The 18,048-nt window shown below is 40.3% G+C and overlaps 1 protein-coding gene across 1 annotated transcript in view; it reads left to right on the top strand.

Moving 5' to 3' along the window:
- wnt4 (wingless-type MMTV integration site family, member 4) overlaps positions 1 to 17,777 on the top strand; it is a 29,598-nt gene extending 11,821 nt beyond the window's left edge. The window contains exons 3-5 of the mRNA XM_043675618.2: positions 5,302 to 5,433; positions 8,406 to 8,548; positions 13,571 to 17,777. Coding sequence (XP_043531553.2) covers positions 5,302 to 5,433; positions 8,406 to 8,548; positions 13,571 to 14,038 — 743 coding nt within the window. The 3' untranslated portion in view covers positions 14,039 to 17,777. The remainder of the gene's footprint in view (positions 1 to 5,301; positions 5,434 to 8,405; positions 8,549 to 13,570) is intronic.
- Positions 17,778 to 18,048: the final 271 nt, after the last annotated feature.

Here is an 18,048-nt window from a genome sequence, read left to right as displayed (position 1 = left end):
GGACAATTCCAAATATCAATTTAAAAAGTGCTTGCCCTGGACTCTCACCAGTCTGAATACTGAATTAAAATTATTTATGGTTGTATTTATATTTTGAATGGTACAAAAATACTACTTTCACCCACTTTTTTCTCTAAGTTATCTTGTGTGACACTGTATCCATCCATTACAAAATCAACAAAAAACTTGTCATCTCACGTGAGTCTCACAGTCCACTGAAAAATTTGGCCAGTTTCACAAACAACTTGAGTCAATTCTATTTTAGCTCTTGTAAAATCAGATCACTGAAGTGCACATACTCCCCATTCATGACTATGCTAGAGCCTGAAAGATTGATGTAGTTATTCCCAAACTCCTGTTCCTTCCCCTTTCGTTTTTCTTCCATCAAATAATGGTGAACTTGCCTTTTAAGAATGTAACTGAGCCCCATTTTATCATTGTAGAACATTCCATCAAAATTTTATTTTTTGGTAATTTTCTTAAAATGAAGTCATCCCAGTGTAGTTCAGAAGAATAAAAATGAGGCAGGGGCCAACATTTGAGGAGATGATTTCATTCTTTGTCCCCAGGAGCAGATAGATCACATGAGCAATTGGAAAAGCTTATAGGTAGCCCAGCTCAGCATTGGGACCATCAGTGTATTTAATCTGTAGATAGGTGTCAATTTTAAACACTTCAGTATAGGATCGCAGTCCAATTTTTATTAGTTTTCCTTTCTGATCAGGGATCAGGCCAGGACAGTGGCTCAGTGGTTAGTACTGCTGTCTCATAGCACCAGGCACCCGGGTTTGATTCCAGCCTTGGGCGACTGTCTGTGTGGAGTTTGTACATTCTCCCTGTGTCTGCGTGGGTTTCCTCCCATGATCCAAAGATGTGCAGATTAGGTGAGTTGGCCAAGCTGAATTTCCCATAATGTTCAGGGATGTATAGGCTAGGTGCATTAATCAGGGGTAAATATAGAATAATAGGGGAGGGGAATGGATCTGGGTGGGTTACCCTTTGGAGGGTCGATGTGGTCTTGTTGGGCTGAAGGGCCTGTTTCCTCGCTGTAGGGATTCTGAATAAAATTCCAAATGTGCAGTCATAATGAAAAAGTCAGGAAAGTGCCTTTGTACTAACTTAAAGAGAAACAAAATTAAACGTTTGCGACTTGGCTTTCAGGTAGCCATCCACAATTGATTGCAGGCTGTATGGCACAAGCTAGATTGATTCATGCTGGATATCTATTGTATGGTTGTTCCTTTCATGCAGTTCCCACTGTTCGATTGCCAAGATGAGAAGCTTAACTAAATACATGTTCATGCTATTACTCTGGTGATTTATGTAAGATTGCTCTCTTTACTTCCTTCAGTTCTTTTTCTCCTCATCTTAGGCAGCGGTTGCAGGGTGGATTCTTTTCTTAGGGAGGTATTCTATGGTATCAGCAAATATCAATTGTTGAACAGTGGAGGAGGCACCATTGCTGAGTCCCACCTTGTCCCACCCCACACAAAGTCCAGTGGTTTTTGCTCATTAATAGTAACCATGAATGAGAGCCCACCATTGTCTGGGATGCTGAGGCCATTTGTAGCCCCTGTGCAGTTGTCTTGTCTTGGTTCAACTAATTTGATTCAGACTGGGCATTCAACATGAAATACTTAGTCTATTCTTCACCTCATGATGGATTTTTCATCAAACATAATTAAACAACAAATCGTAGACACAAGTTGTGCAGTTATCCACATCATACTTAAAAAGCAGATTCCTGGCTCCCTGTCTCAAATTTCAAAATGCTGATCTGTTAATTACTTGGAGAAGTGGGTCACTTTTACACTTCGTAATTCACTATTATAATTTGTGAACTATAATAAAATAGAAAAACATATTGTCATTTTAAAAAAATAAAACAACTTATTTGTATGGTAATGCATTTTATACATTTGCACTTGAAATTTATGCCTACTGTCAGGAAGATATTTTAAGTGTTACCCATAGGGGCTTAGGTTCATTGGTTTTCATTTATTTATACCTAGTGAAGACAAATTGATGCTTTTGTCTATCTGTCATGGTTGCACATAACATCAATTTGTGCAGTTTGACTTTCAGTTCCTTGTGGTTGTAAGCCTTGTGATACTGACACTGTTAATATGATAATGATCTAGTGTTATAATTTTACTCAAGGTAGCATTAGGGTGAGTGTTGGACATGACAAATTATCACACTGTTTGATTCTTTGACGTTGAGATGGAGCAACATTGAGGATAGTGTAAAGGCAATTTTGTTCTGCAGCCAACTGGCCTGAAGCCTTTAGTGTTGACACTGAATGCCTCAAATGGGGAAGGAGTTCATCACCAAACATTAATGGCTTTATTAAATCATGAGGGGCATGGATAGGATAAATTGACAAGGCCTTTTCCCTGGAGTGGGGAAGTCAAGAACTTGAGGGCATGCATTTCGGATGGGGGGAAAGAGTTGAAAGTGACCGAAGGGGCAATTTTTTCACTCAAAAGGAGGTGCATGCAGAGGAAGTGGTGGAAGCTGGTACAATTACAACATTTAAAAGGCATCTGGATAGGTATATGCATAGGAAGAGTTTAGAGGGATAGGGGCCAATTGCTGGCAAATGGGACTAGATTAATTTCGGATATATTTGTCAGCATAGACAAATTGGACCAAAAAGTCTGTTTCTGTGTTGTACATCTCCATGACACTAAGATTAATACTCTCAATGAAATAAGTGTTTAAGAAAAGCTTAATTACAATTCGGTAAAGGTAAGTTTTATATAAAAATGGGTTGTTAGCATTTCACAACTTTTTTTTAAAATCTAAGAGAAGAACTGATACAGGTCTTTGGTATGGCTGGGTTCTTTGAGAATCTCCCGCATAAGTATCACCTAAAACAGAAACAGGCACAGATTTAACACAGTTAGATAGAAAAACTGAAAAAATAGTTGTTATTATCTTCCTTTCTGGCTGCTGTAGCTTGTCCAGGATCCAGGGAAAGTGTACACAGGTTAGAGAGGACAAACTACCTTTACAGGAAGGGTAGGGTGAGTGAGAAGTCAACATCATTGCTTCTGTCTCTCAAAGCAAAGTTTATGATTGTCACTGGGGAACTGTTACCTCCAGAGATGCCCATCAGCGCTGTTTGTTTTGGTGGGACTTAGAGCTTTGCGAAGTAGCAGAGACATCCTCTTTATGTGATTGATTTTCTGCTAGAGTTGGGTCTACTGTCGGTGCCGTTGTAATGGAGGAAATGCAGCTCAAGTTAGTGCAGCAGGGAACAGCTGCAACAGGACTGCACACCCAAAGGACCATGTGCAGTGCGAGTGAATGCTGTTTCTCCGCCCTTTGTACAGACATTGCGAGAGATTTCTCTCAAAGGAATGACATAGTGCAACAGTTGCGACCCTGCAATTGGCCTCACTGTCCTAGGGCTAGAACAGGGAAAAAAGTCATCAGGGGGGCTGCTTCTTGATCACTAACCAATGATTCAGATTAAAAGGTGTACATTGAGTTAGCAGAAAGGTGCTCCGTAAATATGTTCCTCGCTATTAAATGACCAGCTGATACTAAGTGGCTACACTCAAACAAGGTAATAAAAGACTGTCAGAGCCCAACAAAGCAGTATTCCCACAGTCTGCAACTTCAGGGCAGGAAGGGAAACAAGAGGAGGAAACTGGAGAAAACTATTGGTAACGAGGGGATGAATTGCACATTCTAGAGTGCTACACTCCATCATTGTAAGGGAAAGTTGCATCATATTCCTATAATATATAGTACAATTATTAATAGCATTGGTATATATATGTGTCAGCTGTCCAGTACAAGGTTTATTAACAGGAAATAGTTTTATTTGTAAATGCATTTTTAATATGGTAAAATTCACTCCAGTATTGACTGAGTGAGGCTGGGGATTAGTTTTAATAACGGACAAATTCCCTCTTGCAACAAATAATAGCATTGTGCGTTAGCAGATACTTAATTAAAATGGAGCAATCCAATTGGTACTGCCAATTGGTGCTAATTCCTGTTGGAAAGTCACAATTCAGAGAACACAATATTAGTATGAAATACTTTTAATGGGGCACCACATTATGAAAGGATAAGGAACCTACATAAAGCTTCAAGATTGAAAACTCTAACCTATTGATACAGGTCCACATTACTTACGCTACTCTTAACGCTGATGGTGGTATGACTGCTACAGTCTTCAGCAACCTTGAGTAAGGTAGAGGAAAATCAAACAGGATTTTGCAAGCTTGTAATTTTTTCGTGGGCTTTGGCGAACAATGTATTTGTGGATACTGGACATGGGCATGCTGCTCTTAGCTCTAACACCCACACGATACAATACCCTTACCCTTCAATCACTTTCTAGCTTCACATATGAAGAGTGCTCATCATTCAGGGCAAAAGATGCTGTTTGAGCTTTAGCCCAACATACGTTTCACCGAGAGGGGGAGGAAATATGGGATTAGAATAAATCTATTTGAATGCTCAAAGCAGAAACACCGTCTTAAAGTTGGTAATAGGAAACCTCAGTTCTGTTTTAATAAGATTACTGTTCTCCATACCACCAGGGAAGTGCTTCGTTCTTGGCTATCATCTCATGGCTTAATCAGCTTCACATTCCTCCTCACCAGCCATTAAAGTAACATGATCTAAAACACCACTAATCTTTGTTGGCCCATCAGTTAATGCTCAGTCAGAGAGAGTAGTTGGCTTTATTTTAAGGGTTAGTTGCACTCCAGGTAATGGTCACAGAGCAAGTGGGAGGGGCCTGGACCAAAAGCTTCTGTCTGGTCAAAATAATTTTAGCATGTGTGCATCTGCCAATGAGGTTTAAATTATCCGAGTGAGGAAAAGACTTTTTAAAAGTTCAGTGGTTCTACTCTAGTTCATGGTGCTGGTCTTATGAATATGTCTTTCATGCAGTTGACAAACCGATCACCACTCTGTATCCCAAATTACGGTGCTAACATTTGTGCCAAAATGTAACTGTTCCTACTTTGCCACAATAGAGGAAAAGTAATTGGAATGGAAGTAAAATCAGAAAAGATTGTCAACATTTAACTGTTACAACGTAGCTCCCAGGTGGTCTTCTTAATACATCACTTTCCATACACTCACCAGCTTGCTCTTAATATTAAAATCTAACCCGTTGACATGTACAAGCACAGAACTTGGTTAGTGCTCGGCAAGCAATGTAGAAACTGGCAGCATAACTCAGGTCTGCTTATCCCCTTCCATGAAGGTGTTGTTACATGCCAGTTTGACCTTGATGTGATTGAGTAAACTTCCTTATTTCTTTACATGCAGGAACACGAGAAGCAGCTTTTGTCTATGCAATCTCATCGGCTGGAGTGGCCTTTGCTGTTACTCGTGCCTGCAGCAGCGGTGAGCTGGAGAAGTGTGGCTGTGACCGTACAGTCCATGGAGTGAGCCCTGACGGTGAGTCTAAAAATGTTGCTCCATCAAGGGAAGAGAATTAGCAATTACCCGTTCTCCTCTGAAATACATGTTCAAAATTAGCACAGAGCAACAGGCTGGAAGTCTTAATAAAGCAAGGAACTGTGGATGCTGGAAATCTGAAACCAAAGCAGAAATTGCTGGGGAAATTCAGCAGGGTTAATAAGAACATAAGAAATAGGAGCAGGAGTAGGCCATCTGGCCCACTGAGCCTGCTCAGCCTTTCAAAACTTTTCATGGGCTCAGCTCCATTAACCCTCCCGCTCACCATAACCCTTAACTCCTTTACTGTTAAAAAACCTATCTTCCTTTAGAACATTCAACAAGGTAACCTCGAATGGGCAGGGAATTCCACAGATTTACAACCCTTTGGGTGAAGAAGTTCCTCCTCAACTCAGTCCTAAATCTGCTCCCCCCTTATTTTGAGGCTATGCCCCCTAGTTCGAGTTTCACCCACCAGTGGAAACAACCTCCCTGCTTCTATCTTATCTGTTCCTTTCATAACTTTATATGCTTCTACAAGATTCCCCCCTCAATCTCCTAAATTCCAATAAGTATAGTCCCAGTCTTACTCAATCTCTCCACATAAACTGACCCTGTCAACTCTGGAATCTACGTAGTGAACCTAGTTCTGGCAGTATCTGTGGAGAGATAACAGAGTTAACATTTCAGGTCCAGAACAGCTGTTCTCAAAATGAACAAAAATCACAAATGGTTCATTCTCGGTTTCGGTTTGTGACTCACTATTGAGGTCGAGTGCTCTGCATCTAGTGCTGTTACCTGGGAGTGTTTTGCCACAGAGTAGCCTGAGTATTTTGTTACATTTATGACACCTTTAAGGGCAGGGGCAATGATGCCAAATCCCCAACTGTCTCTTCTTACATTCCTGGCATGCTGGAACTACTTTCCAACTGTAAGGAAATTTAAAAAAAAACAGATTCCCTCACAAAATCATGGAAATAATTGTCAAACTCTTAAGTTGAGATTTCTCTGCCTGTCTGAAGGTGTAAGTGATTTAGTTCAATTATGTATATTTTTGAAATCTGTGGAAATGTGAGAATTGGCAATTGTTTTGAATTTAAATTAAATCTACATGATCATGGTCAAGGTTTTCAAAATGGTTTTAAACAATCACTTGTTCAAATCTGCCCGAATGAATTCAAACAGAGACAGTTAGGTCAGGTGCCTTTCCCAGTCAGTGAGAAAAAGAAACAAAGCATTCCATAATAACTTAGCATAATAATAAACTGTTTATTATTACCTAGTATTTGAAGAGTGAACTATGTTTAACAGATATTCTAAAAGCCAATGTTACTGCTGTTGTTTGTTATTTTAATGTTTAACCTTTATGGAGAAAGTGAGGACTGCAGATGCTAGAGATCAGAGAAAATGTGTTGCTGGAAAAGCGCAGCAGGTCAGGCAGCATCCAAGGAGCAGGAGAATCGATGATTCGGGCATGAGCCCTTCTTCCGGATTCCTGAAGAAGGGCTCATGCCCGAAACGTCGATTCTCCTGCTCCTTGGATGCAGCATGTCAATCATGACCTTTATGTCAATCATGACCTAAATCAAGATCTGTCTTCCAAAATGAGGAACATCATAAAAGGCCATATGACAAAACCTCTGGCTGAAATAAACTTTATGTTTGTATACATTTACCTCATTATCTGAGTGAGCAAAACCATTTTTTCTACATCACTTAGAGTAAAGAGAATTAAATTAAATCAAAACTGCAGAGCAGTGATACCTGCCTTGGTGAAGTGCTGGGGTTGGTGTGTGAACACTGAATTTGATCAGTGATCTGATGGCCCATCACATTCAAAACTGGAAAGTAAAACTCAGTGGAGGTGTGAAAATCAAACTGCAAATCCCATTATGCAGTGTAGGTGTGATCTCCATAACCGGCAGAAAACCTCCCTTTTAGTTAACTATGTGCACCTCAGTAACTATGAAACAGTTAATACAAAAGCATAATACTGTAAGTGCTGAAAATATAAAATGGATAATGCTGAAAATAGTCAAATATCTGGTTGCATCTGTGGATAGAGACATAGAATTGATGCTATAGGTCAATGACCTTTCATCAGAATGAAGCAATTATTTTCAGGTTCTGATGGAAGCCCATCAACCTTAATTCTTAGTTCTTGTTCTTTTTCCACAGATGCTGCCTGACTACTGAATGTGTCCCTCATTTTCCATTTTCACAAACAGTTGACATAATTGTAGCAGCTTCGAATTAGGGAATATTTTTTGGGAATCCAAACTTAATGCTACTTGGAATGGTTCTATATTGAAGATCCATCATTAAATATTGGAACACTCATGTTGAATTGCTAGCCATCCATATGCTGAAGCAGAAGTCAGATTGTCTTCCAAAAACTGTTGATCTATATCTCTTCACTCAATTAAAACTCAGATTTGTTCTTCCCCCTGTGTAATCCACCCCCAATTACTTGGGGAAAACCTGTCCTTAAATGTGTGCTCTAATAGCTGCCTGCTACTCTGTCAAATCTCTCTCTTAAATGGGCCATCTTTTACAATGTTGTTAACTCAAAGGAATTGTGCAATCAATTTTAATCTTCCTCCACCCAACTAAAACATATGAATGTAGAATAAAGTCTAATGGATTGGGTGAACTTGATGAACTTGCAGGTGTTTTCTCATATTTCTTTTTGCATGTTCACCTTTACACCAAAAAAGATTAATACTTTTAGGAGTGGAAATGTGGAAAGTATTGATTTTGTTTTTAAAGTAAGTAATATATAACCATTAATTACCTATCGGGTTACTATTTATGTGAAACAGTATACTGTAATTCCAAGATTTTAAATTGGGTTTAGTTCCTGGCTTGACCTAGGCTTGACTTGACTTTGGAAATAACTGGATTGTTCACTTCTGGATTAAAAAGGCTTTTTGTTCCAATTATTAATATTTCTTCATTACTGTTGGGTTTAGGTTTCCAGTGGTCAGGCTGTTCGGATAATATTGCGTATGGCGTTGCCTTTTCCCAGTCTTTTGTGGATGTAAGGGAACGAAGTAAAGGAGCTTCTTCGAGCAGGCCGCTAATGAATCTGCATAACAACGAGGCAGGAAGGAAGGTACATGGTTTGTAATCCTAAAACTCCAACTCCATTCTCAGTTTTTCCACTCGTAAATTATACAACATCAAAGCAGATGTTAAAAAAGCTTCTCCAGTTAAAGAATAGAATCCCTGCAGTGTGGATGGAGGCCACTGACCCTCAAAAGAGCATCCTATCCTATCGCCCTGCATTTCTCATGGTTAATCCCACCTAACCTGCACAATTTAGTATGGCCAATCCACCCATTGTACACATCGTTGGATTGTGGGAGGAAACCAAAGCACCTGAAGGAAATCCACTGAGATGCAGGTAAAATGCGCAAACTCCAAACAGACATTCACCTGGTGCTGAATTTGAACCTCAGTCCCTAGCACTGTGCGGCTACAGCACTAAACACTGAGCCACCGTGCCATCATCCCGTTATTGTATTGATGCTCCAGCTCTTTACTGATAACCTCCCATGTTCTACATTATGATTCTTGGGACAATAGATTACATCAAATGCATGTGTGCAAAGCTGACCAGCACTGACAGGTTGGTAACTAATGGAGCAACTAATTTGCCAACATTTGGTGACAAATGTATTGTTGAATCACAAAGCAATTATAAACGTGGAAGGCCATTTGACCCATATTAGATCATCCATCCTAACGTTCACCCAACCATTGAAAACTTCTACAGTTTCAGGATTTTGCTTCTATTACTCTGCTTAGAAGTCCACTCCATATAAAACTCTGAGCATGAAGAACTTCCTAGCATCAGTTCTAAATTGTTCATGTATGCCTCTGTCTCTGTACTAAATTTTGTAATTTGAGGTAGTATCTGCATCTACTTTTTCCATGTTGCTTATTTACAATCTGCTTTATTTCCATGAATTCAACCGGCAATTACATCGTTTCTCAAAAAGGTCACATTTCTCCGATCATTCCTTATAATTCAGCTTTCCTCCAGATCAAGACAGCGTCATAGGAATCCATTATCCTGGAATTCCCCTCCATTTTCTTGATTGCAATAATTCCCTGCAGTTTTGTCATCTTCTCTCCTTTATTTTGCAACCTTCTCTCCTTTATTTTGCAACCAGGTCATATCCTGTTAATTATAATTTCATTTTCTCAATATGTACTTTTCTTAACAATGTTCTTCAATTTCTGTTTTGAACTTATATGGAATATAGCTGCAGAGGCACCGAGCAATCATAGCTTGCCCACATTGTTCCACAGTGAGATTCAAGCTGTGTGTGCAGAGGGTATCACAGTGAAGCTTAAAACCCATGCATGTATCCTCGCAGTAGGCATAGCTGAATTAAAATCCATAGTAAGGACCATGCCTGATTTTTCCCCTTCTCAGACAAGGCCACACAGTCCAACTGTAGCAGCTGGACCACTACCCCAGCTAATACTGCAGCTTGAGGATTGAAATTGAGACATTTCTCATTGATCTAATGGGCACTCAGTTTTAGTGCTGAGCGTTCATTTTAGACATGATTGTAGGAATAATCCCTTACATTATGTTTCCTGTGGTTCCCATCAGTCAAGCAAGAGTAGTGGAAGAATTCCAATGATTACAGATGTATAGTTACAATTCTGAAATAATTTATTGGGATAGATTGTACATCTGAATTTTAAATAAAAATTGATTTTGAAATCCAATCCACATATATATATATATGAACGATCCAATGTTATTGAGTCTGCTTTTCGTATTTCCATTTCACAGAATTCAAATTGTCTGCTCACTTTAAGTCTTACATTTCTACTTTGTTGCTTTATTAATTGGTTTAGCCAACAACTTTAATAAAGCAATTATTAATGCAAGAAGCAATTGAATCATCAAAAGCTAACATTATCTGCTCATAAACAACATTTCTGGATTAATTTGGTGACTAGTTGCCATTATTTCAAAATACTGTGGAAATGGAGCAAGCAGGTTACCCATTAGCAAATTTGTTCATCTGTATTATTAATTAGTTTTCAAACATCTGTTTTGTGAACATTATTGACTTGCTGCACATTTGACTCCAACAACACCATGGTAGATGTTTTTTAAGTTATTAACTAGACATGATTATGTTCTGACATCACTAAACTTCATGTCTTTTTCTTGTCACTACCTTACACCATGATTGGAAAGAAATCCTTTTTTTTAGCATCATGTGTCATTGAATAATGAAATGTAGAAGTCAATTTAATTGTAGTCTGATTCTAATACTGGCCCAAAATTCTGGAATTTACATATGAAAGAACTGAAACCAACATGCCCATTCTAAAGATGAGAGACTTAACAAACAATCCAGGTCTTTCTCAATATATAATTTCAGTTACATCACACTAAATTTTTGCAATAAATTCTGTATCCTGCAATCTTATACTCCACAACCATCTGACGAAGGAGCAGCACTCCTAAAGCTAATGCTTCCAAATAAACCTGTTGGAATATAACCTGGTGTTGTGTGATTTTTAACTTTGTACACCCCAGTCCAACACCGGCATCTCCACATCATGGCCCAAAATGGGTCCATTTGGATCAGTTGCCTGTCAAATATAATATATGATATTTAAGTCTATTTACGACTCTGGAAATCAAATTAGGCATTGCACAAAACTGAAGGCAAATCCATTACTTCCTGCTTTGTGCCACCACTTTAGATCAATTTCAAACCCCCAGTTTGTCTACAACCTTCCAAGGAAGGCATTTAATTCTTTATAGAACCACATTATCTACAAAAGTGGCATAAATCAAATAATATTTGTTTTTTCCTGCATCTCCCTGTTCAGGTGAGTCTTGAACTTAGGCCTCCTGGCTCAGAGGCAAGGACGCTACCACTGTACTATCAAGTGTCCCCTACCAATTATATTTGCCCCAAATGAAGCACTAAGTTTCAATTGATTACAATGAAAAAAATCAGCTCCTTTAACATTAGATCAACCAATTGTCTTATTGGACTGTGTTGTGTGGGAAGGGGTGTTTTAGCAGGTTGTTAAACCATCTTTTATTCTAGGTCTCATGGCTCAAGCCAGTCAAGTTATCAATGACAATTAAGAATGTCTCACATTGACATCACTTGATTAGTAATGTTTCAGTCATCTGGAAGTTGTATGGAAATGGTAGAAGGGGTGGTAGTAAATCCGAGACAGATTATATTTATTCCTCTCTAGAATACTACCCATCGTCTTCCAAAGCTACTTTTATACTCAAACTTCCCACTACATCTCTTTCCCAGTTTTTCCAACTCATCCTCCAACATATCCACCATATGTGCTAATTGCACCAGCTTAATTCTACTGACACATTACACTTCATAGAGTCAGAGAGTTGTACAGTGCAGAAACAGACCCATTGGTCCAACTCATCCATGCTGTCCAGATATCCTGAATTAATCTAGTCCCATTTGCCAGCATTTGGACCATATCCTTCGAAACCTTTCCAATTTGTGTACTTATGCGGATGCCTTTTAAATGTTGTAATTGTACCAGCCTCCACCATTTCCTCTGGCAGCTCATTCCAAACGCACACCACCCTCTGCATGAAAAAGTTGCCCCTTAGGTCCCTTTTAAATCTTACCATAAGAGGCAAGATTTTTCTCCTTTCCTCAATGTTCTTCCAGTATTCTCCCTTTCCTTCTCAATTATATCATTTCTCCCTGTCTCATTTTGCTTTCCTCAGGTGGCACAGTGGTTAGCACTGCTGCCTCACAGCACCAGAGTCCCGGGTTCAATTCCTGCCTCAGGCGACTCTCTGTGTGGAGTTTGCACATTCTCCCTGTGTCTGTGTGGGTTTCCTCCGGGTGCTCCAGTTTCCTCCCACAGTCCAAAAGTGTGCAGGTTAGGTGAATTGGCCATGCTAAATTGCCTGTAGCGTTAGGTGAAGGGGTAAATGTAGGGGAATGGGTCTGGGTGGGTTGCGCTTCGGCAGGTCAGTGTAGAGTTGTTGGGCCGAAGGGCCTGTTTCCACACTATAAGTAATCTAATCTAATCAGATCTGCACACACCAATTTACCCAAGGTTCACTATGTTCTACCTTGATCACTATCACCTGTGCTGACTCAGCAATTTCTTCACCAGCAATCTCCACCAAATTTTCTCACTCCTCAAGTCAGTGCCAAAGCTGCTTCCAGTGCCTGAGATTTTTCATCATTTAAATATTAAATGGTTCAAACAAAGGAGTCAAGGATGATGTGATGCAGTTATGATGAGAACACAACCACAGCAGCTATGATCTTATTAAATAGTGGGGCATGTTCAAAGAGCCAATGGTTTAATCCTAAATCCTATCCTCCCTGTCTCCCTGTGGCTATGTAACTAGGCACACTGTGCAGCATTTTGCAACCACTTTTACCACGTTGTTCATAGAATCCCAACAGTGTGGAAACAGGCCATTTGGCCCAACAAGTCCACACCGACCCTCCGAAGAGTATCCCACTCAGACACATTCCTCTACCCTATTACTTTACATTTCCCCCTGACTAATGCACCTAACCTACACATCCCTGAACACTATGGGAAACATAGCATGGCCAATTCACCTAACCTGCACATCTTTGGACTGTGGAAGGAAACCGGAGCACCTGGAGGAAACCCACATAGACACGGGGAGAATGTGCAAACTCTGCACAGGCAGTCACCTGAAGTTAGAATTGAACTCAGGTTCCTGGCGCTGTGAGGCAGCAGTGCTAAACACTGAGACGCTGGGCTACCCATTGTTGGTTTAATTTCAATATGACAAAATCTGAGCTTCAAAACACATCACGAGGGGCTGCAAACAAGGCATCTGCTATCGTGTAAATGTTCCACGATAGCAGGATGTTCCAGGAACTCAGCAGCATTGTAAATTCCCCATCAAAGCGACACCACCCCTTGGAGGATGCAGCTGTTTCCAGAGTCAGTTGCTCTAATAAAACAAACACAGTTCAAAATGTGACCCGGACCTCCTCCAACATAACTGTGACCCATGAACAGCATTGTGTGCTGCATCACATGAAGTATGGAAACAGTTCAGCGTTGGTTTATTCCCACCGTGTCTGATTGTGCATTCTTTTTCCAGGCCATTCTGAACAACATGAGAGTGGAATGCAAGTGTCACGGGGTTTCGGGATCGTGTGAAGTGAAAACCTGCTGGAAGGCCATGCCTCCATTCAGGAAAGTCGGCAACGTGCTGAAGGAAAAATTCGACGGTGCCACGGAAGTTGAACAAAGGAAAGTCGGTTCCACAAAAGTCTTGGTGCCCAAGAACTCGCAGTTCAAGCCCCACACAGATGAGGACCTCGTGTACCTGGACTCGAGCCCGGATTTCTGTGACCATGACATTAGGAACGGGGTCCTGGGAACCTCTGGGAGGCAGTGCAATAAGACGTCCAAGGCCATTGATGGTTGCGAGCTCATGTGTTGTGGTCGCAGCTTCAACACGGAGGAGGTAGAGATTGTGGAGAGGTGCAGTTGTAAGTTCCACTGGTGCTGCTTCGTCAAGTGCAAGCAGTGTCGTAAAGTGGTGGAGATGCACACGTGCCGGTGATGAGAAGCATCGCTGGTCAGCCAAGGCAAACCCAAGTCATGCCCCATCACGACGGGGGACTAGAACACTCCAGCAATTCCAAGAAGACAGATAGAGAGAAAACACTATTTAAGATGTCCCAAAGGATCCTTGTTTTATTATTTTTTTAATTTATTGCTGACTAACAAAGATCTGGAGGTACTTCTCCATGGACTGTTACTGCTCCGGATGAACTTACCTCTCTGTTACTGATGCTGCTTAACAAGGAAACGAGAGGGTGGATCAAGGAGGCAGAAGATGGTCTGGTTTGACACTGGTATTGTTGCACAGACCTATTCTGGAATTGATACCTCTTCAGTTGTACACTGCTATCTCACAAACATATCTGGTTTTGAACTCACTTCAATATGTCTCCAATTCTCCATTAATTCCTGCTGTTCTCTGATCATGTTAAAGTTACCTCCAGCTGCCAGCAGACCCTGCCAATGATCATGCAGTCCAGGCGATCCAGCTTATGCCATAGCCTGTCCATCCATTCACTAGCCTTGCGATTGTCTCCCATTACGTAGCGATGCCTCTCGCAGAACTCCAGTGGTCTCCGGATGACTCAGTACATCAATGCTTCCAAACTGCGTACATTCCAAACCTGTCATTACAAGCCTTCACACAGCTCCCGACAGCTTGCAGTGACTGGCACATTGTGGTTTCCCCCACAGTTGTGTGTGCACGTGTGCGTGATTTTACTTTGTAACACAGAAGACAGCACTATACCATCAATAATTAAATTAGATGGTACCAATTGTAACATAATGTATAGAGTCAGTGAAACAGAAGCAGACCAAATACAGAGAAAACAGCCTTAATGGGCTGAAATGCACGCTGGACAGACTAACAGAATGTATTATAACAGTATTCTGAATATTTCAGTTACAAAGAGACTATGTCAAGATGAAATGAATCCTAGAAGATTCTATCTCAAACAATGCTTCTAGTACGATGTAATGCACAGTACAGTTTAGCCTGTTCAATGATCCTAGTGTTCATGTATTGTTGACCATGTTATTGGGACAGAGATTTGTGCTACAGATTTTAAAGATCTAGAATCCTAACTTTTGATCTTTTGCAGTTGTTCTTGTGCTGGAGTTACCTTTTTTCTTCTTTTTTCTGTATATACATGTGCACCACTTTAGACCAATTCGAAACTTAAACCAAAAGGGACTGAGTGCCTCAAGGAATTAGACCTTGAGCTGGGTCTAAATTCACTAAGTTAACTGCTGACTGTCATCGTGTTTGGGCACTTAACCAAGTTGCTAGTGAGTGTGGGCCCACAGCACTAAACTCCCCCATTTAGCACAAGCTTGCATCAAATTGGCAATATTCCACAGAAGGACCACAGGGTGGTTGATTTGGAAAGAGGAAGAAGTCTTGGTGCAGAGGTTGTTACTAAACCTGATTGTCTGACCAGGTGGGAAGCTTCACTCCTCATCTCATAGCTATTCCCTGAAAGAGCTGATGCTGACACCCGATAATTCAAATGTCCCTAACCTTGCAGATTTCTTAGCGGGTGACCAGGCTAGTTAAAAACTTTGATATGCTGACTTCAATGCTGCTATCTTGAACTGTGGTTTTCTTTTCTTCAAGATTCCAGTATGTTATTTCATAAAATATAGGCTGCTCTTTAATATTAATCATATATTAGCTTGTCTCATATTTCCAATGCTTTTTGTAACAAAATAAGAAATGTTCCTTAGAGTTATTTGTAGTTCTGTGTGTGTATTTTAAATGAACAGGCATTTTTATTTAACAATGGTGAACAAGAGTGGGATCATCCAGGCAAATGCAAAACACTGAGCATTGTAATAAAAGAAGGGACTCTTTTCAATAACTGTGGTTTAATACCAGTAGTAGTTGGATTCAGATTTAATGGCAGCACCTGTAATGATTGGCATTAGGCTATGAGTACTGCTATGGCGAATAATTGTAAGTCGGTTAGGTCCTGCCATTTCCAAAGAAGCTGGACTATAGTTCTCCCTGAGAAGGAACAAATTTCAAGGAGCCTTCATTTTAAAGTTTCAAGGCTCACACAGTGCTCAACTATCCTGCAGATTCTTGTCTATATAGTGGTAGAGGCCGGGCCCGTTTCTGTGCTATATGACTCTATAACTCTATATCAACCTGACAACAGGGGAATTTAAGTTTAAAATCAGGAATTTGTTGGTAAGAAGGAAGGCCAAGAAAACAAAAACTACAAGGCTAATGAAGTTGTAGATTAAATGATGAGGGAAGGCTGTTGCAAATAGGTCTTAGAAGGATTATGGTTGACTTGTCCTTTGTGGAGTCTAATGGTCTTTTCCCTGTTCTTCAAAATATTATTTACAACCTTCACCACACCCCACGCATCAGTTTTCTCTTCCATCTTTCCTTTCTTATGATTAAGTCTTTAGCAGGTTCAACTCTGGCAGGTTCCTTGCTTCATGTCACATAAGTATATGTGGAAGTTTTGCATGAGACAGCTGCAGTCATACTGTGGGCTTTGAGCTCATGCTATAGCTGTGGCAGGCTGCTAAGGGTTATGGTGGCCTCATGAGATCTGATGCCACAAAGGTGCCATCTCAGTTTTAGAAAGACTTTGCTCTCATTTTTCATAGCATGACTTAGGACTCTTCACTTTTGAACTTACACTTTCCTCTGTTCAAAGTTCACGAACAGTGCATTTTAAGCTGTGATAAGTTGCAAAATTCAGAAGAAAAAATACCCCATCTTAAGAAATGGCAGTTGATTTCAGCTGGGCATTAACATTGGCCTCAATAGAAAAGGGAAGAGTCAAAATCAACTTGAGGTCCCTCCAGCTCCTGCTTCATGTAGTTAACCATGTGTGTGTGGTAGCAGTGAGTACACAAGATCACAGTCAACCCTTACTGAATCACCCACAAACTTTACTGTTGTCGTTCGAACACAGAAAATGCCGACTGAGGTCAGGATTCCGAGGGCAGCTAGCTCCCATATGACTTTGCAGCACAAGTCAACACCTCCACCAGAGATCGTAAGGCAATTGAGAAAAAAGCTATTCTCACTCTGAGCTGTGGCTGTTGTCCAAGTTCATTGATTTGACGGTAGAGTTGTGAGGAGGTGGTGCTTGTGAGTGGAGATGGGGTGGGACGGAGAGGAAAGAAATGACCCTCTTCAGCAAGATGGAGGAGGAAGACAACACAGTTCCCTCATCCAACACCAATACTGCCTTCTGCTGACTAACTATGCAGCAATGCCATTAGTGTTGGAACAGAACTAAAATCCTTCCATTTTCCTGACTAAATGAGGAAGCTTAAGAAAGAGCAGCCCCATGAGGAGGCTAGAGAGCAAACTGAGGGGAGACGGCAGTAGTAACAGTTCTATTCTAATAAGAATAGAATAATCAAACACTGGAAAAAGTTGTAAAATAGATTTGTATAGGAATGCCAGTGTAATCTAAATAATGTACAAATCCTAATATATTTGTTTAGACAGATTCTATGTGATTTTCAGTCTACGATATTCTTAATACAGAATTAATAAACATGATGTTTGCACTCCCAAATGAAATCAGCCTTATTCAGATGCACCTATATTATACACAGTGAATATAAGGTATTACCACCTCCTGGTATTATGAGGTCCCAGTGCTGAACAGACACAAAGCACTAAATGCATTTATGTTTAACAAACAAATATTTTCATTTTCAGGTATGTTACTTCCTTGTATCATTCAAATAAAATTAGTATAAGTGCAGTTTGAGTCATGTGGTGCAATGTTGCTAGTCAGAAAGTGAAAGTGAGCAATATTGTGAAATGAAGATGGATCCATCCCATACTAAAACAAACACAGAGAATGCCAGAGAAACTCAGCTGGTCTGGCGACATCTGTGGAAGGAGAAACGGAGTTAACATTTAGAGTCCACTGTGACTTCTCTTCAGAATAGAAGTCTGTTCCTGTATTTGAAACAAAAACAGAAATTGCTGGCAAAACTCAACAGGACCAGCAGCATCTGTAAGAA

Source organism: Chiloscyllium plagiosum, unplaced genomic scaffold (genome assembly GCF_037043375.1).
Source record: "Chiloscyllium plagiosum isolate Xiang-an unplaced genomic scaffold, Cpla_swu_hap1 HiC_scaffold_37, whole genome shotgun sequence".
Taxonomy (NCBI): Eukaryota; Metazoa; Chordata; class Chondrichthyes; order Orectolobiformes; family Hemiscylliidae; genus Chiloscyllium; species Chiloscyllium plagiosum.
Note: the sequence above shows the minus strand (reverse complement) of the source record. Positions and strands in the feature narration are given on the sequence as shown.